The sequence below is a fragment of the Acanthopagrus latus genome, chromosome 11 (genome assembly GCF_904848185.1).
Source record: "Acanthopagrus latus isolate v.2019 chromosome 11, fAcaLat1.1, whole genome shotgun sequence".
Taxonomy (NCBI): domain Eukaryota; kingdom Metazoa; phylum Chordata; class Actinopteri; order Spariformes; family Sparidae; genus Acanthopagrus; species Acanthopagrus latus.
In genome coordinates, this window is record NC_051049.1 from 13178125 (window position 1) to 13205993 (window position 27869).

The window sequence follows — 27869 nt, forward strand, 5'->3', positions numbered from 1 at the left end:
CGCTGTCATTGCGAGGCTGTCTGGAAAATAAAGTTCTGGCAATAAATTAAATCTTGTGCTCAGCAAACAAGAGTTTCTCTGTGTAAAAATACTAAATGAGGTATTTATAACACCAAACACACATTCTGTTGCCCATCTGTTGTCTCCTCTCACACACAGAAAAGATAAAACATGTTGGCATATGTGGGCGTTTATTGGTTGACTGTAACACCCCCCCCCCCCCCCCCCCCCCCCCCCCCCCCCCACACACACACACACACACAATAAAAGACTACAGCAGCTTCTTACAGCCTTTATTTTTAATTTTGGGTGGACTGTCTTTAAAGGGAATGTAGATAATTTATATTGTCCCCTTTAAAACATTTACATTGTACATTATGATATTTTGATCATGGACAAATAAAAAGACAAGGATCTTCAGAAATCAGAGTCATATGAGAGTATAGTTCAATGTCACAAGCCAAACTTGGTAAAATAACTCACTACAGCTGAACCAATAAAGAATTAAGACAGAGTGGGTCGCCTCTCAGTACACTGCTTCAAGTGGCCTGTTGACACCAAATAGAACCCCCTTCCTTCCCCATGTGTTTAATAATTTAAAACATTCATTGATATCACTGTTTTTCTTTTTTTCTTTTTAATTTGTCTGAACTTAGAATAGATAAAAACACAATACCATCAAAAATAGAGAATGGTCAAGTAAACTTCATTAAAAAAACAAAACAAAACAAAACTATAAAGCAAAAAAGGACAAAATGGAATGACAAGTTTTAGTTTGTGTAAGCATGTCGTTGAAACTGAAAATAAAGGGGGAAATAAAAAGTGTACATTCCTAATCATGCAATATACAAATTTTAATCAAATAGTATGCACAGGAAAAATGATCAGAATTAGGACAATGTATGATTGGAGGGGTTGTTTTTTCAGTTTCACTTAATATCAGTCATTTTTAGGAACAGGGAATACATACATAATTATTTTCTATTGACATTCCTGAAATACAGCTGATCACACGTGTATTCAGACTCTACTACTGGACAGAAGATGTCATGGAATGGCTGACCTGACCTTCAGGACACAGACATCATTATCACAGTTATCTACAATAGCAGACAGAAGTGAAGAGGGCCTTACCAGTAAATATGATCAGAGACGCTACCGAGTCAGTTTTTATCTTGCTACTACTGGATTAAGTCGTGCTGGACCGGGTAGTGACCTCAGACATGAATGACATGAACTAAAACATCAAATACCTCTGAGAGTCTTCTAAGAGGAGGCCATTTTTTGTTTAAAAAAAACAAAACAAAAAAAAAACAGCCATTCATGTTCATCATTTTTACATGTCAGTGAAGAAAAAATTGGCAAGGCAGTTTCTGAAAGGAGAAAGGAACATCAGGGTTTATCTGGTTACACGCCAGCTGGGTGTCAGCCAGCCCGGGTGCAGCTACTGTGATGCAAACATCCAAGTGGCACGGGCGTAAAGGTTTCACATGGTTTCACATGAAGACAGACAAAACTTTCTTTCTGCTTTCTGCTGTTGACAGAGTGGAAGCTTCTTTACAGTGGAGGCCACATCGCCTAATACTGATTGAAAGGGAACCTAAAACCATTCAACAGTCTCTGCTTACAAAGAACTTCAGCAACCTGATATTCAGCTGGTTTTAAGGATAAAGACAGGCTGATATCGTAACTTTGTTGTCCCTTTGCCAGTCAAAGGAGGCAGGACAGTGATGTAACATGGATGGCTCTCTTTTGGCCAGATTATTCTGTCACTACCTTCACCATGTGGTAACAAACATGAGTGCCCTCAGCACCATAGGAGTTTCATAGAAATAACAGTATCCTTCTTTGTATTACAATAATATAACATCTTCTATACAACCGACGTAACCATCTGTGAGCTGAAGAGGACGCTGATCAGGCAGCACTAGCCTGACAGCAAACTGTCTAAACATTTTCACACTTCACTGTCTTCAATTCGTGAAAGGACTGATATGTTGCTTGGGAGGGAGTTAAACTGCAGCTTAGCACAGTTGAACAGGGAGCATATACTGGGGGAAGGAGGTTGAGCTCTACAAGACTCATGATTCGCTGGAGTAGGTCAGACTGCAGGGCTAAGGCACAGAGCATCTACAAATCACCCGTAGCGCCACACAAGGATTCTGTTGAACTAACACTAGCAGATCTGCTCTGAGCCTCGCCAAAAGGCAAGTAGGGCAGCGGCTTGGAAAGAAGTGTAAAACCCATGCCTTATATGTAGCTTTGGTTTCATCTCTGCTCTGTTCTCACTGCAGCATCTGGTCTTCTCCAGGCACCAGGTCAGTGGTGGGCGAGCAGGTTTAGAGTCCCCATTTTCCCCCCCAGCTAGGACCATACAGAGACAGTCAATCACATGGTTTTTCCAGGCCTACAACAGACGAGCAGCACGCACACGGATGTTCAGTGAGCGGAAAGAAAAGGGGTGAGACAAAGGCGCAGACAGGCTTCAGACAAAAATAAAGAGACAAAAACAAACAAAAACAAACAAACCTTGAACACAGTAAAAACACAAGTCAACAGCAAAAGTCCAGTTGCCAACATTACATTACATGACTGTCACAGACTGAATTGCCGACAGAGTGGAGGGCGAAAAGGGGTACACGGCAAAGAGCATCAGGAAACAGGAGCTAAGTATAGAGTCGGAGCAGGGAGGAACAGGGTGAGCTGCTGAGGTTTGAAAAATTAAATTGCATTGCAGAGAAGATGGCGCATGTACACAGTGAGTCCTGTAAAACAACATCAAGTGTCGGGGAGTGACCACAGAGCTCAGAGTGCAGAGGAACAACAGAGTGTGGGACACTGAAGAAGAAGAAGAAGAAGAAGGTAAGGGGAAAGAAATCTTGCGAATCTGAGGACTAATAAATAGGGCGATACTGGAAGTGCCAGCAGCAGTGTTTTCGTAACATGATTATGTTGTGTTTCAGCGAGGGAGGAGGGGGCGGCATGAAGGGGTCGGGGGGCACCCTGGGGCTGTCGGACACAATCAGCACTGAGAGAAGGTCTGCTTGATCTCATCCAGCACATTCCCAAGCAGCGTCGGCTCGTCACATTTAGCGTCAATGGACACTGTCTGAGCAGACTGGGAGGAATGAAAAAGTAGAGAGAGAGACAAGAGAGAATATCGAGGTCACATTCTAAAAGACCATTTGTTTGTTTTTCTACAAAGGGTTCCCACACTGTCCTAAACATCAAATTTACGGTCTTACACGGATCAAGGTTAATAACAATACAACACTGAGTTATCATAATGAGACCTAGCTGAAGCTCACAGACAACAATTAAAAATAGAGAGGAATGCCTGAACAGATCTTTATTCTGCTGCTGTGTTACAGGAGGAACACAAGCAGACAGCAGAATGTAGCCTGTAAACTATACTTCTGTAAAAAACTAAAACAAGGTCAAAAGAACTATCAACAATTTCAAGGACCCAGGGGCAACCTTTAAAAAAATAATAATTATGCTAATCGGTTATGAAAAACGTTATGGAAAAGTTCACCCAAAAATGAACAATCAGACATTTTTTACTCACTGTATCTTCACTGTAGCTACCCAGCCCGCACTTCAAGCGTCAAGGGTGTAAGTATGCGAAAAATGTGTTTTCAAATCCATTGGGGGCTTCTGGAGACTTGGATAATGCCATGTCAATTTCTTTTTTGACACTAACAGAGGTCCCCATTTTCTTTTAGGAGGATGCTGCAACGCCGTTTTATGGTGAAGCTCCAGAAATGTTTTGTGGATTAAGAAACTTCACCTGACTTTCCAGCTGCTTGGGGTTGAATAGATAGACTCAATTTCCATTCTTGGGTGAACTTTTCCTTCAATCGCAGAGATACGGGAGGAGTTAATTGGTTCACTCACCACTTTGACCAGCAGACAGACATGGTGACCCTGGATAGACCTGCTGTACATTGAGGCACAGGAGTCGATTCTCTCCACAACTAATCCAGAGAGACAGAAGTGTCAGCAGGACATCATCATTAATCAGATTGTTCTAAACTTTACTTGTAAATTACGTGGTTTACTACATGGCTGGGGCTTACTAAGCCTGAACAATTTAATGCTGCATGTTGACTTCAAACATACTAAATGGATTTCCAATACTTTCTTATGATAAACACTGTATTGTACACCCAACCAGTCTGCTACCCTGATGTTTCTGGACAAAAATCTCTCCATGGGTAATGGCCTTGTGTGTTTTTGTACCAGAGAAATGGTGGTGGAAGCAGATCCTGGCCAGTAGGTGGTGGAAGGGCATGTTGACCCCCTCCAGTCTGACAGAGCTGCACTTCAGGTCGCCTGACTCCAGCAGCTTGGCAAACGCATCACTTAAGAAACAAAACAACATAAACTCAGTTTTCAATCACTCCACAGCCAAAACATGACAAAGAGCAAACAGCCAATGATTGCTGAATATGCTGCAGATATTAAGGGTCCCCAGATGAGACGCTTAAATGTGTTTGGTGACTTTTCCCCTAATGCTACCGTCAATTATACATTTCTGACTTGAAAGTTACTTAACCTATTCCTGGTGCCCAGGGAAGAACCCATTTACATTTTGGATACCACTCTTAAGCCATACTGCGAATACTCCAACTTTATTACCGTAAAGAATTCTACTAGGCACACAGTCATTAAACCAAAGGGGGAAAAGTGTTTGGATATACATGACTGTCCTGGAGAGAATTAAGTTGCCAGTATGCATTGTCCTTTTTTATAATGTAGCGTGGAGGGTTTTTGCACATAGAAACTTAAATCACGGACCTGTAGCAAGGAGTAGTGATTAGGTAGGAGGTGCAGGTAAAGTGCAGTTTGAAATCCAGTTTCTCATGAGTAGAGGAGTCCTCGTTCTGTAGGAAAACAACAAATGCAGGTAATGGATGAAGAAACGTGGCACTTGATTGATTCTTCTTCAGCCTGAGATCTGGGTGAAGGGTCAATGCTGAGGTGCACAGTTTCTATAACACTGCGCCACCCTGCTGACCTTGGGATGTTTAAACACATCATTGGAATCAGCAAAATGGAAACAAGATCCAACCAGTCTGATTTATGTTTGACATCGTGGGGGCGGGTAGCAGCTAAATTAACAATACTGAAAAAGCGGTGAATGTTAAACATTAAAAAAAAAACAGTCACAGTTTTTAAATGCGATCGCAAAACGTGAAAAAATAAACCAAGTTTGTTTTTGCAAGTGTGTATCTGTGTTTTCCTACTGACCTTTACTATAAAGGTGAGGGTTCCCTTCAGCTTCTGTGGCATAACGATGCTCTGCACAGTGAAGACAAATCGTGCCTCATTGGAGACCCCTGAAGCACAAAGTTCAATTAAGTGAGGTCTCATCTCACATTTGATAACTCACAAATTAGAACACAATGCACACCATATTTGTTCATGTGTCTTGTAGGGAAATCAAACCTTCTACTGAAGATCTGCATTTTACAAATAATCACTGACCAGGTGGAAGTTGGAAGGGGACGGTCAGGCCATCATGTGGACCCGAACCCTCTGGCCTCTGTAGCTTGGAGTTGAGGGAGTCCAGGACGTTGAACTCCATGGATTTGAGGAAGCTGTCACACTTGTTTTCAAATATAACAGACACCACCACCTGACTGCCATCCTGAAGATTTCCCTGGATGTCGTACACCTTGGTAAGAGGAAGAAAACTATTTTTGAATACATTTATTTATACCAAGAAGTCCTGATGAAACTCTGTCTAAACCTCACTCACTGAGTTTTATAAACTGAGCTATTGAGAGAAGGCTTGAAGTAAACACAGCAAATCTGATTCATACAACCAACACCAAAGCACACATCACTGTTTCCAAGAAACCAGTCTGAGAAGCAAAAGGAGAAAATCACAAGAACAGAATCATTCTCAGAAACTTTCATAGTCTGCCAGAGGCAAGTCTGAAGAGCAGCAACAACAGAGAGCAGCTAGAAAAGAGATTTATCAATATTCTGTCACTGACAGAAGTACCTCATCAGCATCCTCCATCATCTTTAAACAGAGAGAGAGAAAAGGAGAAATCTGCATATGTTGTTTTGTTTTTTTTTACTGCTGCTGTTATCTTATCTTGTTGTCTTATAACTTTTGCATTAATCCCCAGCCTAAACATGAACATTAGCATGACCGATTCAACATTTGTGTACACAGAGATGTAAAGGTTAGAATTAGCTAAATGTTACAGAAAAGTTAATTTTACTATTATTATTATTATCTTAACATTTGACTTAGTATTGCTGAGATATGGATTCACAGTGACAACACAAGCACAACCCAAAAACTGAGTCAGTTGAGGGCAGATGTCACATGTGGCCACTCAGATGATTAAACATGTTAATCCCACAAAAGCAAACATTTATTGTTTAAAGCTTGTTATGATTTTCATTATACAGTCAAATCCATTTTTATATTTTATTTCTATATAGCCCAACATCACAATCACATTGCTACAGTGGGCTTTTTCAAGTTAATGACAAGATGTTAATATGATTACATCAGGTAGATAATGAATTTTTGACACAATCTGATGTCTGACACTTGCATTCAAAATCATGTGCTGCTATGACATTCCTGCTGGAGAAGTTTGAACAGAGCTTTAGAATAAAATAGCCAACTAAAATGTTTCAAAGTGAGTAAAAAATGAATTGTCAGAACACACTGGTATAAGTGGCAGCATTTCAATCGCCATCACTCACCATCTTGACGTAGGAGTTCTCAGCCAGCAGGCAGTAATTGGACATGGGCTGAAAGGAGAGACGAGCTCAGGTCAGATCAGGCATTCTCTGTCACTCAGTATGCTAACTAGGAAACAGGAGCTGGTTCTATGTAGTTGATGCATAACAAGCAAGGATGTGTGTGTAGATGTATGTATGTGAGAGAGTCTGCAGCAGCCAGGGGTTTTAAACAGTGGGGTTTGGAGGGTAGAGATCAGAATGATGAGAAAGGATACTGCCTTCATTCAGAATTAACTAAATTGTGGATTCACAACAAAAAGAAACCAAGAGGAAAGTACAGAATGATGCAAGGATGCTACTTTATCAATACATAAATTAAAAGCAGGTAGAGCGTTTATTCCTCAGAGAGGTAAGGCTGATGATGCAACACTGATGACAAACACTGACCGGCAGAGGCTCTTCCTCCTCCACAGTGCCATTCTGCACTGACTCTTCTCCACCTCCATCACTGTGGTGATGATGGTGATGATGCTTCTTCTTCTTTTTCTTCTCCTTCTCTTCCTTCTCCTTTTTCTGCTTCTTCTTCTTGTGTTTGGAGGACTTCTTATCATTGGAAACCCCCAAAGAAAATGGAGACAACTGATTAGAATTTCAGGGAGATGAAAAACTGAAACATGGCTGCCGGTAGAATTCTTCCAGAGACCCCAGAAGAACTGGCAGGTCTCTGATACATCATTTACACAAACTTGTGAGAATAAGAGCTGCCAATAATCTGCATCCTGTCAGGTCACTGTGAACTGAAATCTCTAGCACTGCAGCACGATTTTCTACTAGGTAATTATCGCATCATCGGTGGTGACTCACAGTCTCCTCCATCTCAGTGTCTTTGGGCTCATCGGGCTCGGAGTCTGGCGCCGTGCCAGAGGTGGCCTCGGGCATGGGGGCTGCTTCTGCTGCTGCTACTGTCACTGTTTCCTGTTCACACACACACACACACACACACACACACACACACACACCATCACCACCACAAAAACACATTAAAGGCATTAGCAGTGAACAACCATAGCTTTGAACACATACAATAGTGTTTGCCAATTCTGTGTCAATAGAGGTAAGTGAAGTTAGTGAGTCCACTCAGCCATTCATAAAAATGTCATTCATGATCAGCTGCAACCTACTGAGCTCCGTGATACCGCAAACATAAACCTACTACATTGAGAACATTACATGCAAGACTAAAAAAACCCCAAAAGAGCTGAAATGCAAAATGAGCCAACAAGTATGTTGTATGTCTGCAGGTGTCTGTACACGTGCAGTGACGTTGGGACTGCTGGTTCGACTTTACAAACCAGCCACACAGATTTAAAAAAAGCCTGATTTACAGGATTCAACTAACAGCCAACGTACAGTATCTGCTTATGAAGCTCCCTATGAAGCAATTCTGATCTCCTCTGCTCATGTGACAGCAAAATAAGTTTTCCACATTGACATGTTGAGGAATGTCTTCTCCTGTTTTTAGGTCAGAAGTGCTCTGACTTTGGGGCTGAAAGCTCAGGCATTTCAAGAAGGAATTCCTCAAAACTAAAGTTAAAATAGCCAACAGGCCTGATTTTACTGAAAACACCCAAAGGTGCAAGATCAGTGTTAACAACAGGTGTACATTTCAAGGGAAAGCAGGGCTCGAGAGTGCCACTGTTTAAGTCGAACATGCACCCACAAATCTGTCAGGTGTGTCTTCAATATTTCATTTTGCTTTTTGCTTTTATTGCCTTTTGAATTTGCTTAATACATTAATATCTTATTCAATGCATTCCTATGTCTTTGTAAAGCACTTTCAATTGCCTTCTGTCAGAATATACACTTGCATTGCAATTAATGTTGATGTAATTTGTTGTTGCATGTGCTGTGATTTAAAATGTGTTATGCATCCTTGAGGTCTAAGACAATGAATGCATATCCTAAATCATCTGCAAAAATCCATAATAGTTTACACTGATACTTAATAGCTTGCAGCCTTCTTCTTCACTGTCTTTGTCAGGGTGTGGCTACATTACCACATCAAATGATGATCAGCAAAATAGCCTGAAATTTGGGTACTGCACTGCCAATGTGTGCATCCGTGCGTGTACAAACCAATCAGAGACTTGCTCAGAAGAACAGTGCTCCACAGCGCCACAACTGTCCAAAAATTCCACAAGCTCCCTTAAATACTTCTACTTCAAGGAATTTTTGTGTTTCACTGTGTACAGTTCTGACACTCAAAAGGTCAAACAGAAACAAAGACAAACAAGACCCCACGTGTGATCATGGAGGAAGCAGTCCGAGGACACATGTGGTGACGACAGGAATAACAAGAAACTGACTCCAGACCAGTTTCCAGGGAACCTCAGACAACCTCCACTCACTTGTCGCCACCACCGACACAACAACAACATTTACTTTGACCTCAAGAACGACACGACACCCAGCGAGCAAAACAAAAGCTGAGGAAGAGAACCACTGGCATTTTGAGACAAACACACACATACTGTGCACACATGCTAGAAAACATAGGAAGGCTGGAGAATGAGAGAGGTAAGTGTTTGTGACCTGTGAAAAAGAGGAATTGTGTCAAAAAGGTGAGGGAGATGTGCAAAACAAACAAGTGGTCCAAACCAAAATAAATAAATAGAGGGAAAACGTAAGGCAAAAACCAATGTATGAGGTAGATTTTGAAAACATGGGAGATATGAAAGAGGGACATAGTGATGAGTGTATAAGAGAGAGATGGGGAGAGAGAGGGAGAGAAAGAGAGAGAGGGGGGCGACTCAACCTGGGTGTTAGAGGGCACTGGAGCGTTTGAGAGCCAGAAATCCAGATCCGAAACCTAGAAGAGGGAGGGAGGGAGAGGAGTGCGAGGAGGTGAGAGGGGTGAGGGCCAAACAGGTTCTGTATCTTTCTACTATTCATGAAAATGGACACAGAGATTACACTGCTCTATTTCATGAATAAATCAAGTATTTGGCAAGAGGCCACACAGTCAGCTACCAGGACACTGATACTTGATCACTAAAGCTGATTGAAAGAGGGGCTGGGAAGAAGCAATGGGAGTGTTGAGTCAATGACAATGATCAAAGATATCTGTTGGCATGTAAACCTTTTAGCAAAAATTGTAGCATAATGGTATTCTTAAGCCATTTTTAATCAGGAATCTTACATTATATTATTTAATTTGATCAGAATTCTGGTTCAAATCAGATCTAAAAAAATATATAATCTCTGTTGCTAGGTAGGAAACAGCCTTGCTCCTCCCTTTTGTAAGGACATACCTCAGCACTAGTAGAGGTGGGTGGTGCTGCCACCTCATTGGTTTCTTCTGATTGAACCACAGGCTCCTCTGCCTCACCCCCGAGAAGATCTTCCCCCTTTTCTTCATGTTTGTGTTTCTTCTTCTTCTTCTCTTCTTTGCTCTTCTGCCAAAAAAACAAGAGGATAAATTCAGCTGCATGTCACAATAAGGTTGGGAACCTCAACCACTGACTCATCATGTCATCATGGTTGACAGCTCTCCTTATTGTTTTTCCACTTACTGAGACAGCTTCATAAAAATGATTTACTGGTTTTGAGATGCGGTTTAATCAGTTCAACAGAATGAGGTGAACGTGGTTTCTAAGAAGACACAAGAATAATTCTGTTGATATCCTCACCTTCCGGTCCCTATCTTTATCCTTCTTCTTCTCTCTCTTTTCTTTGCTACTCTTCTTCTTGGGCTCCTGTGAAGCGGCATCTCCATCTTCGGTTGGGCTTTTTGGAGCCTCTGCTGCACGGTGTGACCTGACTGGTAGCTTCTCACTGTCTGCAAGTGGCCTGGATGAACAAACATGCACCGTTACACAATTTGACTTTGTTTTGATGAAGATGTACAAGGTAATGACGCTCCACTTGGAGTTAGTGCCATCATCTGGAAAACATTTTTTTAACTTCCTGTTTTTTTTTTTCATACGTTAGAAAAGGGGAACAAGGGTTGTAGGGTGCAGCAATCCTCTGTATTCAGGCACATATTCTGCTGCAGCAGCCAGGTCTCATTCAAAGCACTGAGGTAAGCCATTCTTCCAACAGAGGTAGAAGGGAATTCCCAGACAGCTAGAATCTACAAAACAAATTCCTCCATATTGAACTGATAAGAGCTGTCAAGTTTATTTCCCCATGCCTGAACCTTTAAAGAGGTAATGACATGCACTGCAGCCCCCTGCTGGTTATTCTCTATAAAACACAATGATATATGTCATTTATCCCAGCCTGCATGATAATGCTTGTACAGTTTTATTGGTCTTTATTGGAGGTACTGATTTTACTCATGTCTGTTTGTTTGTTGGTTGGTTGGGCCTAGAATATATCACATTGTGCTTTATGTGTTTTGCACTTCCTTAAACATTATGAGACAATGTGTTTCTTCACATTTCCATTCATTTCTCTTTGCATGAATAATGATGGGAAAACTGGTGTAATTCAGGTGTCTTTTATATATGAGTGAGTTAAATTTAATGTGGATCCTAACAAAAATCTATTTTGAGCGGATTTCAATATGTTTCCACTATAGGTAGTCCTTTTTCAGCATCTATAACAAATAAGGGTACAAACCTGAACCTGGCACCAATGTGCCACTGAGATCATGGAGATTCAGGAGCAGCAACATTGATGATAAAGGCTGACTGAATTAAAGGAGACTGATGGGTCTAGCAGAGGTACGTGCTCTCTAAGGCCTAGTCCACACATACACTCAAATTATACTCCAACATCATAACATGTATTCTTGGTTCAAATTCACCAAAGATGCTGAAAACATTGATAAATGTGCATGTGTACACACACCTTGTAGTCATTTACTATAGGAAACAAAACAGGAGCTTTCAACGAATGTGTGTGTCTGTATACATGATAGTAATGTCCAATACATGCAATCGTTTCTAGAGACGTTCTACAAAAGAGACATAAGACAAACCCTGAGACTGACCAGAGACTGATAGCAGAAGCAGGCTTTAATACCGCTAAAGTAGTCAGTCATCTGACTAATAATGTTAAAACTATTAGAGAGCCGTTTCTATTGAGGACAGCTTCATTTCTTAATCTAAAGCCAAATCCTGTACAATAAACCAATGAAGGGCACATGTGCATGTCATTTCCACCAAGGTCAGACTGGGAGCGTCCACTTAAAAAACAGCTGGTGAGAATTTTGAGGCATGGCAAGTCTTTTAAACTCTACTGAGTGGGACCTTGGAAATGTAAGCGAAACAACTGTACTACCTAACCCCTGGGATGAGTTTCCTAAAAGCACAGTGATGCTGAGGATCTGAGGAAACAGGAGTCAGAATGCTTTCAGGAACCTATTCCAGGAGGGCAGGTAGTGAAAGAATAAGTCCTGAGAACGTCAGCAGCAGTCAATTTGATTTCCATGACACTAAGACACTATTATGAAAGAGATATCTTCTTTTATGAACATTCTTCTTCCTTAAAAGTACAGGAACAGAGTGATATGCTGCTGATATTGTCAAGCTTATAGAAGCAGGGTAAGAACAAAGGCATACTGGATATTATTTTAGGCTATAATGTGCCTATGAACATTGATAATACAGGGAAAGAAGAGCAAGAAGAGGAAGCAGGTATTGCAAACTCCAAACAAGTAAAGGAAAGAACAGCTAAATTAGTCGGACAAGCAAGACAGCTATTTAGAGAGATGGAAAGAGAGGCAATCCATGTGAAGTCGGAGCCCAGGTCCTCTGGCTGAGGTGCAACTCACCTGCGTGCAGCCGCTTCCACCAAGCTGCCCACACAAAGAGGCAGTAAATGGGTGTGTGTAGGCATAGAGAGGAGGAAGCAGAAAGCAGAACGGCATGAGAAGGAGTGAGAGGAGGGAAAGGGCGAAGTCACATCGACTGTGACATTATGGCTCGGAACTTGGTCAGGAATAAATGCAGAAAATATCCAGATTATAAAGAAATCTAAGAGGATTTGACATCAGTGTTGCTCAGCTCCAAATCTGGTTGGTTAGCTTAGACGGTAAATGACAGGTTACATTATGTGCTTAAATCAAGATTTCAATTCAACAAAAGTCTTGACTGTGTAGAATTAGGATCTACATCGTGTGGACTCACTTGTCCAGGTCGATGTCCAGGGCTTTATGAGGGTCATTGGGGTCTTTGTCATCATCATCACTGGGTAAGGCATTCTGAAGTAATGAGAATGTGAAATCAATGAACAGAGTTAATAACTTTCTAAATAAATCTATAACTTCAACACACAAAACGTGAAGACATCTGTTGAGATATTGACTTCCAGTCTCAGAGCTGAGAACTCAATAGTTTAAACAAGCAATAACAGTATCTAATTCTAACTGAGACACATTCAATCTCAATAGTTGTACTTTGGTCAATTACAAGGTCAGAGTAATGTGTGAACAGCAATATAATTCAGACAGCCGAACGGATGTCTCTTGCATCTTTTCACAGTAAATTACAGTCTTATGTAACAGATACTGTGTAGTGTATAGAATCTTTTAATACTATGAGGGAGGGTGGCTGTCAAATCAAGTTAAACTAAGTGTCAAGTTTACCTCTGGCATCTCCTCTGTAACAATGTCGACCTGGTGCGCAGGTGTGATGTCCTCCTCACTCTCTGGGCCCGAATCATGTTTCTTCCCTCGTCCACTGCGCTTTTCTTTCCTCTTCTTCTTCTCCTTCTTTTTCTTCTCTGCCCTCTCTTTCTGCCGACGCTCCTCCTCCAGTTTCACGTACTGGTCAGACATGGGCAGACCTGTGGAACGAATGACAGCAACATGCTCAGTTTTGTTTGAATAATTAGACAAATATAAACAGAAAATCAGCAGAGTAAGGACTGATAAGGATAAAAGGGAAAGATAGCATTATTTTGAATTGTGACTTCGAGTACAATGTTAAGTAAAATAAAGTCATTCTGATTTCACTGTAAATTAAGTAAAGTGAGGGTTTTGTCATAGTCTTAAAACAGTGTCTCACCTGGGACTTTGAGAGGCACACTGAGGTCAATCTGTACGACTGGGATGTGCTCCACTCCTGGTGCTTCCTGGTACACCTACAGAGAAGAAACATCCATATAAAGCATGAATTGCTCTTAATACAAGCTGTTTGTTATTGTACATATTTCATCAATCCAGGTCTGAAGCAGACTGGATTCAATATAGATGTGTTCTCTCGGTAAACAAACCTTCTGAGAGGATGGGGAGGCCTTGATGTAGAATGGGTTGTTGGCTTGCTCCTGCTTCCTGGCTTCTCTCCTCTGGGAGTTGGGGGAAAAAAAAACAGCTGCATGAATTGATCAATGAAGGCAAATCCATCCTCATTTATAGCATGAAAGGGGGAGCCAGATTTACAGTAGAACTAAGATAGTCAATAAATAGATAAGGACTGCATGATTGTTTGTTTAGATTTTATGTCCAATTTTTGCATCTTATATGAATGTCTTGACTATTTCCAGTTAGATGTGGTGAAAATACAATTACACTACATCATACAAATCCACACAAAAAAATATTCATACGACAATAACAAAACCAAAACATTTAAGACATAAATAATTCAAACAATGAAAACAGTGGTAACTGTTTTAAACACTGCTACAAAGTGTGTAGACATGACTCTAGCATTTTTCACTTTCAGTTCCCTCATTTCACAGTCAGTGGGTTATTTTTTTTGTTTTTTGGTTAGACACCTGGAATAAGATCTGCTTCAGAGAATTTTATGTTCTGTTTTACAGCATAATACATCAGTAAATACGACAATCGCGACTTGTCAAAGCCTTTGAAAAAGGCAGTTGCTAAGACTACAGACAATGTCAGGGACATCAAACATCACTGAGCCCAACACAGAAGCTCATGCCATTCATAAAACTAAATTTCTTGTTTGATTTGGAAAAGCCATAATCATCAACAAGCTTACCTTTGCCAGTTCCTTCTCATCCACCTCTTCTCGACGGGGGCGGGAGTGTTTAGGCTCCTCCTTGGCAAAAATAGCCTTGGGCTGCTCGTCCTCAGACTCACTCTCAGATGGAGGCTCGTTGATCCAGGAGTCCAAGTCCAGACTGCACAAAGAAACTCAGTTACACTTCAAAGTTATGAACGAGTGCTTGTAGGTCTACAGTCCGGACAAGCTTAAAATGTAGTGGTTTTTTAATGAGCTGACTCACCCTTCAGGAACAGGCACTTTCTTCTGTGCCTTGGGGGCTACAGGGTTGAGTTCTCCAGCAAACAGAGCACTGACCTCCTCCGCTACCTCTACGTCCTTCTGTTGCAGTTTCTGGATGTACTTGACCAGCTGCAGGATGCAAGATGCCTAAGGACAAAGGATCAGACAAATATGAAGGTAAGAAGATTTATTTACCAGTTTTCTAGTTAGCAGATAAACCTGTCTACAAGGCCATACAAAAAATAAGCATCTATACTATGTGGATGGCCATCTTACCCTCTCCTGCACCTCCAGGTTGGCGCTCTGGACAAACAGCGGCAGCCTGTCTATCATCAGTTGGCTTGTTTCCTGTGCTGCTGTGCTGTCTGTGTTCCCCTCTTGGCTCTTCAGCACAGTGGCAAACAGCTTGGCTGCGTTCTGCACATACACGGCCTGGATGTGGCCTGGTAGAGTGGCCACCTTAGGCCTCAGCATGGCCTCCAGTGTCTGCATTGGGTTCTCCAAGTGTCTAAGAAAACAGTGTAGATTGAAAGAAAGCCTGACTAAAAACTACACTGAATCACAATACTGATGCAATTTCCAGAAGGAAAGGAAAACTAAAGCGTCAACTGTCAATCATGTTAGACTGCCAGGACTGGGCTAGTATTTTTCACTTGGATGACAGAATAGGAAGAAAATATAGATGTTCAGAGTGCTGTATCTTAACCAAGGGGTCAGTCATTTCCCGCTGGCTTCACTGTTAAAGCAACTGGGGTCATGGGATATCTTATTGTCAAAATACTATCATGCATTTTTTACGTAGGATGGCTGAATTACTGGACATTCACCTTCACTTTCACTGCTTTTTTATGCTCATGCCTTCTTTCAACTTTCACCAGTATGTAAAGGGACATCCAAATGAGATAAATCAACATACTCTGAGAATTCACCACAGATCCAGGCTGCCGCATACAACACTTCACAGATGCCCATTCGCTGCATGTTGCCTGTCAACAGGTGGGCGTTGTCCAGTAGAGTGGCCATCTGGGCAACAGCAAAGCCTCGGATGGCTTTGACCCGAATAGCCACATCCAGCATCTGAGAGGCGATGAGGTGGCCGTGCCGTGTGCCCTCTAATCGGGTCAGCTCCACGAGGATACTGATGTACCTGTCAGGCAGATGAGAAGAAGCACAAGTGGAAAAGGTGTCACAGAGTGGAAAACAACATCAAAGTCAGAATTAAATATGAGACGATGCTGGCGTGCAGTAACTGCTGCGAGACTGACCATTCAAAGTTGGTGATGTACTGGTAGTTGCTCTGGCTGCAGATGTCGATGATCTTGGTGAGCAGCTCGTCTCTGTAGGTGGTTCCTTCTGCTTTGTCCACATGCAGCATCAGTTTCTTTACAATCTCCATCAAGTTCTTTTTGGATACCTTGGAGAGCACACAAGGGTTCAACAAAAGTCAGATCATTTGCAGGAATTCAAAGGAGATTATACATTTTTCTTTGGCAGAGAGAACAATTTCAAAATGGCTTTAAAACTACGAGAGCACAGTTGACCACATTAAATCTAATACAATGTATAAATCAGACAATTTGTCTCGTTTCTATGCAATGGAGAAGTTGGCCAGCAACTGTGCAATTCCCCGACAAAGCTATAGTAACAATTCAAGAAAATTAAGTCTCATAAAACAGTGCAAATGGCAGTTGAACTCTGCAGTCAAGCATTCTAACAATTGAGGTCATTTTCTGAAATAAAATCTGACAGTGGAACCAAAATTATATGCTACTAGAAATGCTGATATAGACAAACTGATGTGTATGAACATATGTGTGCTACATACCATGCCATAGAGCAGGTCCAGAGCTCTCAGGCGGATGGACTCATCCTTGTCATCCAAACACTGGAGGATGAGGTCCTTATGAGACTGTACTGACTTGGGGTGGGTCTTCAGGATCTTTGACATGGCCAGCAGGCCCAGGTACTTCACTAAAGAAATATATCAATACACACTTTCTTAGCGTATTGAAAAACAGTCATACATTGGCCCTTATTTCTCCGAACCCTTACCAAGCAAAAGTATATTTACTTCTATCTTGTCATACCTGAGATTGTCTCTGCATTAACAACAAGTTTGTCTTTATAAGATTGTCTTATTCAAGCTCCTCTGATAACTAAACATGACTTGATGTAATACACTTTTGGTTGTATATAAAATGTATTCAGTTTATACTACATTACATCTAGTAGCTCTATAAAGCCTCACTGGTTGCATATACTATCAATCAAATCATATGGAAGTTAAATAAACTAAATATCGCAAAGGAAAGGAACACAAAACAAACAGGACAATGTAAAAGGACACACAAACACAAACACATACACATGGTACAACGCACAAACACACACACACAGACACTGGACACAGTAGTTTTTGTTTTGCTTCATCCTCCGTTGTATCCCTGGGCGATTTTCCTACACCCCAAACAGGTTTTTAAAGATTCTGAAATCTGCTGAGTCACGAGCTTCTGTCGATCATCTAATCTAGCAGAGACAAATGCCTCTCAGGTTCTTGGATCAATAAGTGTGTGATGGTAGTGACCTTGGGGCGAGGCCAGTCACTGCAGTGAATACGTATGCAGAAATGACCAGATGCTGAGAGGCAGCCTCTAAATCTACCTCTGCTATGAGAGGAGAAGTTTAAGTGAGAAAGGTGAAATTGAGCAATGGTGCCTTTTCAGGATTATTTCTGTTCATTGAGCAATTTATTTAGAGTGACACAAGAGAAGAATAAATCTATTGCAGCTGATGTTCGTGTCAGCACACAATGTATCTAAAAAACCTGGACTTAATGGTCATTGACATACATTGCAATACATCTAAAGCATTAAGAATGACACCGCTGGTTTCACTCATTTTGTCTTAATTAAACTTAAATGTCTTCCAGTTTTGCCTGCAAAGTGATGGAAGGACTTCCATTAGGGTCTTTACAGCCACTTGTGTGTAACTTTTCCTAATTCATTCATTAGCAAAAAGCATCTAGCATCTTCACAGTCCAGAGAGGGTGTGATCTTTTACCTACTTTACATAAATGCATTGAAGAGTGTTAACCAAGCGGCTCTAAGAGCCAATAAGAAACGTAGTGTAAGGATAAACAAAACCTAAAACCACAGGTGCAGTCTGCTCTATTAACATCAGAGGTCTATGGTCTACACACACAACTATCTATGTATGGTGTCCAGATAACTCGAATGGCTGGATTCAGCATGCCCAGCTTCAATTGGGAGTGTATTTATTGAGCCAAGCCCTATGTTTGTGAAGCACAAACTGGAAACCCTTTTCAGATTGAAGCAACAAACCAGAAAGACTCTGCTGTATGTTGTTCACTTCATGTGTCATCCACACGATTTGTCTGTGAAAGGGGTAGATGTGACTCAAGTGAAATGGTATTCTAAGCAGGCCACTTAATTGGGAGTGGGAAGGTAATAAGGTTCGAGTTATCCAGAGTCAGGGGGTCTACGTTGTTGTCGTCTAAGAGGATGAACTGTTCCAGAAACACGCAGACAATGAGAAAATGACACACTGCAGGCATTGACAGAGGGCTCACAGTTCTGGTCCGAGTCTTCTATCAGGATTCGCAGTTTCTGCACACAGAGCTGAGGAGGGAGAGACAGATACAGACAGAGAGAAACAGAGAGAGAAGGAAGGGACGGGGTATTAACATCAACATAAACCTTTTCAACAACAGTTTCATTCTTGTCATGCAGGCAGATGAACAAAAGTGGGAGAAATGGGGCCTACACTTTATGGTGCAAAATTACTTTTTCATGCTTTAGTGACAGTCACAAGAACAGCTTTATGAGTCTTGCTGGCCTGTATGACAGTTGCTGTGTCTCTGGTGAAAGCATGCAATCTGGTTCAACTGGAGTGGAGAGGTTTATTATCAACATCTAAAATCACATGAAGGTGCAGAAGAAGTGGATATCACAGGCTTACCTGGATACTAGCACTGTGGTTAGGCATCCCAGAGGACAAGGAAATCAACACTGTAAAAGTGGGACAAAGAAGATATTAGACCTCACTGTGAAAAAAAACCTTGTAAAGATGTGGAATTGGTCTACATTTGTTTATAAGAGACAACAACTTGATGCTTAAGATTTTGATGTTGTTGTTAAAGCAACATTGTGGAACTATTTAACCTTAAAATAATAGCTACAAAATAATTTTGATGGTACAATAACATAAATCCTACTTAGAAAAAAAATGGATCATATTTTATGGAGAAAACATTTTCTGGTCTTTCCTCTGATGTCTCCAAGCTGAATTTCCTGATGGACAAATAACTTTCCTCGTTGCAAATGTAACCCCTAACTTCTATTTATTGTAGCTACTATTAGCTAGTTAGCTCACTCAGCCATGCAGCAAGCAAAATGGGTGAGTAGGCTACAGAACTGGACTCAGTAGCCTCTAATGAAGATGGAAAGCTAAGAGCTAAAAAGAGAAGAGGCCAGACAACAGTAAATCCTGGACTGACTTTTAGTTGTTGGCAAAAGTTTTGTGAAAAAAAGGTGTCAGACAGACGCCAAGCTGGTCTTCCTGCTGTTGGGACTAGAAGGTAATATTTGCTGTCTTGTTTAGTTATGTCTTGTGTTGTTGCACTTATTCTCTAATAATGTTGCTTTAACTACTACACCAAACACACATTCAGGATGAAGGAGAGCACAACATTGCACACTATACCAGTACTGACCTGCAATCACAGTGTTGACACATTCATACAGCAGAGACATGGCAGATGTACTGTGAAAGAGGAGGGCGGGGTAAGAAACAGAGAGAGGGAGTGCAGATTATTAGTGATCGAACCATCAGATCAAACTGCTGTGATAACGTTAATAATAAAAGGTTTTCATCTCACCTGTGGATAAGGTTCGTAAGAGGTTCAATCAGTTTCTTCCCCAAACGTGGCTCCAGCGGTGTGAGTGCACCAAACTATGAAACACACACAGAAAGTGCCGTGACACACAGTAAACATCTCTTACATCAGACTTAACACTTTTGTAAAGTAAAAATTCCTCTTGAATACTTTCCTGTCTGATCATAATCACCAAGAGATTTAAAGAAGCGACATTGTGAAAATTTGCTCTAATTTGTATTTGACACTTTCCCTGTTCACATGAATACAAGTTGTTACGAAATGCCACCAGTCATGTGATTTAACTGCATTTTGGTCGACGGAGGCAAACTTTGGTAGAGGAAATAGTATCAATTCCTCTTTTCTGAGGGATTTATCCCTGCATGGTTGGTACAATATAGGGAGTGTCAAACAAACATCCTGGCTTGGTTGTGCACAGTACAGACTATGTTGCCGTGTATCTCTTTGCTATAGTTGACAGAGAAATATAAGACCACATATATAATTTCAACACAGATCCAGGAACTTTAAAAAGGCAGTTTTCTTGTATCCTGTTGACATACCAGCTTGATGATCTTAATGAGAACCCAGTTATTAGTAGAGGAGGTCATGAGTTTGAAGAAGAGGGGGGCCAGGGACAGGTAGTTCTTGGGATTTCTCCGAGCCAGTTCACAGATAACGTTTACTGCTGCAGACTGGACACCTACAGGGAAGAAAATAAATTAGATACGAACAAGTAGGTAAATAAATTCATTGTAAAAAAACAGTATTGGAAAGTTGGCAGGATCAATGGAGAAAAAAAAACTGTCAGACATAGCTTGAAGTTTAAAACGAGGGTTTTTGTGTTGACTCATTTAGGGTGAATTAAGTACAGTGGCTACAAAACAGTGCAGCTCTAACATCGCTGTATAAAATCTCTACAGTAGTCATTAACAAAGCCCTTTCAGAAACTCTGACCAGTAAATATTGCCTCTCTGACACAGTAAACAAGTGTGACACCACCACTGCCAGATAAATGTCCTGTGAAAAGCTTTTATCTGTGCAACAAAAATAGACCTGCGAGTCGCTGAATATTCCCAGACAAGCCCTGGCAGTTTTACAAATGAGCCTTCTTTAATCTCATATTCTTAGTTGCTGAATAATTCATGGGGTTCAGGTGACAGAGAACGCCTGCCCATCGGTGTTTCCAGCTGAGTCTACCATGCAGTGTCTTTCCTAATACCTGGGTCTGGGTCCTCCAGTTTTTCCTTGAGCCTGGGGAAAGCAGGGCGCAGGGACTCAGGGTACTTCAGAAACACTTTGTACATGATCAACACCGCTTTCTTTCTGATGTAGGGTTTAGTGTGGGACATCTAGGGCAGGAAAAAAGCAAAAACAGTACAGACAGTTGAGTTCAAACTCCTGAATGTGAATATCTGAAGTCAATAAAAATGCAGGAGAACTTAAGTGGAGAAATTGTGTCAGGAATAATGCAACAGAGCTGTCCTTGTTAGTAAAACTCTTTTCCATGACTCACCAGTGTCATGATGTCATTGGCCAGGTCCCGAGCCAGGTCAGGGGTCACAAAACAAGACAGGCCAGTAAGGGCAACACCTGTGTCGTACTGGTTGGGACTGCTGAGATCCTGCAAGACAAAAAGGTAAAAATAGGAACAGTTGGTGAGACTGAAAATGCTGGCAGAGGGATGAAAGACAGTCAACAAGGGGGCAGAATGGAAAATGAAAAAAATAAAAATAAATAAATCACGGACCTTTCGGATCTGATTGGTTGTCAGCATGATGACATCAGTGCTCTCATGAAAACACTGCGAGGCCGCCAGGTAGCCAATCCTCTGTAGGAAGAGAAACAAGCAGAAAGCATTATATACTGGTGCCATTATCAAACCTATTATTACAAACATTCATTAACCTGCAGCAGTTCCATGGAGTTTTACCAATACGGTATATAAGATCAGCTGATACTATTCCTTGTGCTATTTTTGGGTCAGTATCTATGTGGAGAAATGTACTTTTAGTCTTCAGAAAAAGGATAGTTTTTGAGACTTACTGAAACGCAACAACAATTAACAATAACCAGAACTGTCTTGATTAGCTGATTGACAACTATTTTATTTATTGATTAACAAAGTATTTAGTGTAGCCCAACATTTGGTTGGCTATGGTCTGAATAATACCATGTTTACAGAGTCTTATCTTAAACAGTAATTGGTAGATTATTCAGTAATGAAAATAATTGATAGTTGCAGCCCTGGTCATAATGTCATACTATGGCAAAAGATAACTCTTCCCCCCCCAAAGTATTTCTATGTGGTGTAACTGTTCTGTTTTCCTCAGAGTGGCATCTACCAGCGACACAGGATAAAATGTGATTTTTACTCATTCATTGAGTCTGTAATGGAGACGTGACAGCAAACGGAAATGGTGCCAGACAGCCAGCCTGACTGGAGTGAGAGTCTGTCTTCATTATCTCGAGAGATTTTGTGCCCAGTGGCAGACAAAATAGCACAGAGAAAGCGAGGTTTATATAAACAACGGTGGTGTCATTATTCTCCAGCCATTACATTGTGCAATCAACATTTTGTTCTTAACGATCCATTACAGCAAAATAAAATAAAGCCTATTGCCAGTTTCGTCTAGAAAGTGATCAGGCAGAACATTCTGAGATCTGCATTTCAGAGACTTATATTCAAACTGTACCTTGTATGTGAACTTGGAGGAACTCATGACTTCAACGATGTTGAAAGCGGCCCAGCTGACATCATAGCCCAGCATCTGAAGCTGTAACAAAGAAAAGACAGATAAAGAGAGATGTGAGTAAATAAACATAGAAGAGAGGGGAGGCTCTATGATGACCTGTGGTGCACAGAGAGACTGGATGATTTGAACTGAACGGTCTCAAAGTGAGCACAGATCCATGCCAATCGCATCAAATCATCTAAACCTAAATGTGGGCCTAGGCTATAAATAGAAAGAGTGCTGTCAATTTTAACAGAAATTGTACACTGTCCTCAATGAGTGCCGGCTGCTGGCGATCAGGATGTGCAGCGACTAATCCTGAGCTATAAAATCAAACATGCAGATGCAGCTTTGTACCCGTTTTAATAAAAGATGCATTACTGGTAGTGTTTTTTGATTAGTCACTTGGATCTGACCCGATGAAGCCCTGAGCGTAAACAATGGGCTTTGATTCAGAAAGGTGCCATTTGAATTGAAAAGATAATATACAGCTGCATCTCAAAAAATTTGAATATCGTGAAAAAATTCATTTGTTTCTGCAATTTAGTGAAAAAGACATAGTAAACTGATACTTTCATGTATTCTAGATTCATTACTGATTACATTAAAGGAAATATCTGAAGCCTTTTTTTGTTTTAATTTCGATGATTACAGCTTTCAGCTCATGAAAATCAAAAATCCAGTATTTCAAAATATTAGGATATTACATAAGACCAATCACAAAAAGTATGCTCATCTATGCACTCAATACTTGGTCGGGGCTCCTTTTGCATGAATGGCTGCATCAATGCTGCGTGGCATGAAGGTAATCAGCATGGCACTGTTATGGAAGCCCAGGTAGCTTTGATAGCGACCCTCAGCTCGTCCGTATTGTTTGGTCTGATATCTCTCATGTTTCTCTTGACAATACCCCATATATTCTCTATGGGGTTCAGGTCAGGCTAGTTGACCAGGTCAGTTACTAGTCCTTCTGGAATAGGAAATCAGCATAGCCATACAGTATGGAGATGCTCATTTCCTTTTACAGCGAGACTTGGCACCTTCCCACGGTGCCAAAACTACTGGTAACTGGTATTGCTGTACTTGACTGGCCAGCCAAGTCGCCTGAACTGAACCCCACAGAGAATCTACAGGAGAGTTATAGTCATCAGCCAGCTAGAAATGTTCCACTGATTGTATGTCAACACAATATGTCACACTTGCAGAAGCATAAGAAACTGTTGAGCATATTAGATGACAACAAACTCAATGCCTGTTTAAAAAAAATAAATCTTTCCTGGCTGGCTTACACTTTTTTTTTTTAAATAACTGAACTCAAAGCAGAATATGTATAAGAATGTATATGTTACCATATAACAAACCACAAATTCATGATCTTATCTGTTTTGTTTGGTTAGTTAATTTCTTCATTAATATCAAAACGTTAATGTTGCAGCGACTACCCTGCTTGTGTTACAGGAACAAAGACACAGGTTGAGAGGTGGGCTTACACCGGGAGCCGTTCACTAGATCGTTGGTGTCTATGTGTATCAGTGCCTTTGTAATCAAGGAGAAGTGACAGACAGCAAGAAGAAGTGCTGAGAGAACTTACGTAGGTGAGCTTGCACACAGCATTGGCTTTGACAGCGATGTTGTCCTGCTTGAGCTCCTGCTTGATCTCATCGATGCACGTGGAGATGTACTTGGCCTGAGGGTAGACAAAGGAGAAAGGACAAACAACAGACACCAGATCGAATTAGAAGGTGGAGTGGTATCCGGAGTGAAAGCCTGCTACCAAGCACCAGAGCAGGAACAAGCTGGAAAATCCTGGTCAGTCTGTTGTCGCTATCAGAGACACTAAAAAGCAGGAGTCCAGCTTTACGCTTTATAAAGCCATAATACAGGCTTCATCTATTATTATGCTTCTAGTGTTGGACTTTCGCTTTGGGCTTTAAGTCATAAATTAAACCCAAGACATGAGTCACTGACATTGGACTCAAAGTTAAACCAGCTAAAATCACCAAATTCAGAGCCTGTCGATGAATATTTAATGATGCCAAATTAAGATTGGACAATACTTGATTTTCCGGGCAGATACTGAAAAATGCCCATATCAAAATATCGGCTGATATATTTTTGCAGTGGTCCCTCATGTGTGGTTATCAAACATTTGTGACAAAGACTTTTATTGAGGACAGGATATGCATCTGTGAGAAGCCAATATCGGCCGATAACATTGGCTAACACAATAGAAGTTTAGCAAGTTGCAATTGAAATATGTTATGTGGCTTTGACGTGTAGACCAAGAAAGTTTTCCTTCCCGATGGCCATCACCGATACACATTAAATGGTCCTGCTTGCCTATGAGCTAATCATCATAGAACGGATTGAAAAAGTGTAAACCCGCCTATGGTTTCAGAGCAAAAAAATAAAACATGAGAAAAAGACTGAACAGTATCATTCTAATTACACATTTGCTAAAAACAGGCTGTTTTATTCGAGTCATAAGGTAATGGGTGACTCATCAGCTCAACCATCCTCAAAAGCATTTTAACAAATGAGTGTTTTTCCAGGAGCCCCACGCCTGAATGAATGAGTGAAAAGAAAAAAAAATGGCTGCTCTTCCGAAGGCACATTTCATTCAAAACAGTCAGACCTGTGGCAAAAGCAATCGGTCAGCCCTGTCAAACAAACACATACACATATAGCTTTGTGGAGTGTGAGTGTGTGTGCCGGTCATGTGTGCGCAGTCATGAGACAGCACAGTGACAGGAGGAGGTCGTAGGGAGGGGGAGGACTGAGCTCTGCTGCTGCTGCTCCTGTGGCTAGCGGGGCTGGATTCAACCAGTCACCAGACACACACACACACACACGCACACACACACACACACAGAGTGCTTCTCCATCACACTGGTGTTCAATGACCAATTCAGAACCCATCGAAATAACTGAAATACTTGTCAAAGGGCCAGCAAAGACAGTCTCTCTGCCACTAACGCAGTCTGACTGAGCTGGAAATCAACTTGAAGTTCTATAATCTCCCAACTAGAAACAAGTGACGTGAAGGTAAATAATGCTACGCCCACAAGATGCCAGTTACATATCCGCCAAAAATTCTTCCTGCCAGTGAGCTCAGAATTACCCTTAGGACCTATTCACACCTGTCTCCGATATGGCTGCTGTTCTGTAAGGCGTGGGAGGCAGAGTGAATGAACGGGCTGTGCAAAGTCTTAGCACACACATGAAAAATAAACAGTGTATGTGAAGCTGCGGGGCTGGCCAGGAAAGGGTCAACCACACACTCAGGCGTGCATGCAAACACAGCGTATTAATATTTCAGCAAAGTGTCCACTGTTGACTGGGCAACCACCACCTTATCTCGGGCTGTCCAGGTTGGGTTACCGCTGGCGAACAGCCTAGCCCATACATTGAATCAAGAGATCAAGGATTGATAGCGTCGAACAACACGGCTGGTCCCTCGTCTCTACAGACATTGAGAATAAAAGAGCCAAGCAAAATATGTACACAGCTGATTAGATCTGCTGGTTTTGTCTGGTAGTCTGTTTCCTGATGCAAAGTAGACGCCGAGACAGAAATCAAACCCAAAAGCGGCCCTCAGGTCAGACACACTACCTCGACATTTCACACCTGACCTACAGCTTGAGACAGGTGAGCAGCACAACCCAGGGATCCTGCCTTACGTGGGCTGGACATAGCCAAAACACACACTTTATGAGAGGAGCAGGCTGCTGTGGGAGATGGAAACGTGGCTGCCCCAAACAGTGCCCTCTAATGGCCCATCCCACCCTCCTCCTCCAGCTTCAGCCTGGTGCTGTGATCATCCTGTCACCACCACCATCAGACCTGTGGCAGGGGATGACATCAGCGTCAACCACCAACAGGGTGTTGAAAAAGAAGGCACTGGCTGACTCATTTCACATGAAGTTTATATAGGATGCACTGCTCATATAAACACCCAGACAGATCACATCTGCTGTTTTTTCCCCCATTTCTGATTAAAGCAGTCGAGATAGACAAGCAGGGCCTCTTTCACATGCAGAGCACCAATAACATCCATTTAGAAATGAAGTGATTAAAATCGGTTTGGTGACAAACATCACTGTGAACCTCTCGATAGCTCTCCCGATGGATCAGTCACTAAAGGCCGATACAGTTGTCAGCAGTTGCCTGGTGGTTGAGGACGGTCATATTAGCAGTGGTTCTCCTCTGGTAAGATCTCTGCTTGAAGAGTATCTAATCTCCAGCTAAATTGTGATAATCTATCCAGCTGCTTCCTCTAACTGGCCAGTTAGCTAGGTTAGCTAGCTGTCAGTACAACAAGTCCCCTCGCTTAAAAAAACCCTGACAGGTAACGTTACCACAAAGCTAGCAACGTTTAGCGACCCCGAACATGTTGTTGAACAAACGTTAAAGTAGCACTGTGTGCAAGCACTAGCCGCACACTAGAACGACTGAGAGTATCCGTTAGCTAGCGAGTGAGCTGACTGAGCCGACGGTAACGTTAGCTGGCCAGCCCACCTAACGTTAATTTACCCAGCGTTAGCTATTAACGTTAGCTAGCTAGTCAACGATAACGGCCACGGCAGTATGAGTTGACGTGAAAGACATCAATGAATGTGAGCCTCAAAATGTTCCGGGTGACAGTGTTTGCTCGTCGGCCGTTTTACCTCATCTTCCTTGTGGTTCCTAATGCCACGTACTAAATCCTGAAGGTTTTTATCGAACATCCGATCGATGCTCCCTTTGACAATCTTCAAAGCCATGTCTGTCTGTGGCTTGTACCGCTTCTGTCCTGCGGGGCCAAGCGCCTTCCAGAGGTCTAGTGGGTGCCGACCGACCCGCTAGACTGTCTCTCATCCACCCGGGACCGTGCGTGCAGGATCCGCTGCTGTTTACCAAGCCCAGGTAGGTGAAGCTGAGGCCAGACGGGGCGTCCTGTGCTGTGCAGAGACGCTGGCAATGGATCAGTGTAGGAAATGGCTGACAAAATGGCGTCTAAAGTCAGCTGACTTGGGTATTATGTGAGATTCTCATATGGGAATCAGGGGAATTAAAGGTCTAGTCCCCCCCGTTTCATAGTACACAATTTGGAAATAGTGAGAAACTCTTTTAAATAAACAAAAAATAAAAAATAAACAGTGTAAAAGTGTGTACTACAGTGTATCATAATAAAAGCAGGAAATCCCATTATTGAGCCTCATGACATTTCAACAAGTCCTTCACAAGACAACACTAAATGAAGAAAGAGCAGCAAGGTTGACTATTAATTTGGTTATTTAAAAAATAAAAATAAAGCAACAATATACTAACAATAAAGTAGACTGTGAA

The 27869-nt window shown here is 41.7% G+C and overlaps 1 protein-coding gene across 3 annotated transcripts; it reads right to left on the reverse strand.

Moving 5' to 3' along the window:
• Positions 1-276: 276 nt before the first annotated feature.
• On the reverse strand, positions 277-27548 carry ap3d1 (adaptor related protein complex 3 subunit delta 1). 3 transcript variants are annotated; one of them, XM_037115479.1, is made up of 33 exons: positions 27209-27548; positions 24133-24228; positions 22503-22583; positions 21557-21637; positions 21323-21430; positions 21029-21158; positions 20370-20509; positions 19810-19883; positions 19645-19694; positions 18891-18940; positions 18502-18550; positions 16738-16883; positions 16178-16326; positions 15829-16059; positions 15189-15420; positions 14914-15059; positions 14667-14808; positions 13936-14007; positions 13728-13803; positions 13307-13506; positions 12849-12922; positions 10404-10563; positions 10026-10166; positions 9530-9583; positions 7579-7689; positions 7162-7317; positions 6736-6783; positions 5491-5680; positions 5254-5342; positions 4801-4886; positions 4243-4364; positions 3898-3977; positions 277-3118 (listed from the first exon to the last, which is right to left on the reverse strand). In XM_037115479.1, the coding sequence occupies exons 1-33, from the start codon at positions 27302-27304 to the stop codon at positions 3023-3025; spliced, it is 3756 nt and encodes a 1251-aa protein (XP_036971374.1). In that variant the 5' UTR covers positions 27305-27548; the 3' UTR covers positions 277-3022. The 3 variants fall into 3 exon arrangements, with proteins under 3 accessions (XP_036971374.1, XP_036971373.1, XP_036971375.1); XM_037115478.1 differs by having other exon boundaries at positions 10026-10169; positions 27209-27547; XM_037115480.1 differs by lacking the exon at positions 9530-9583 and having other exon boundaries at positions 10026-10169; positions 27209-27547.
• Between the last annotated feature and the right edge of the window lie 321 nt (positions 27549-27869).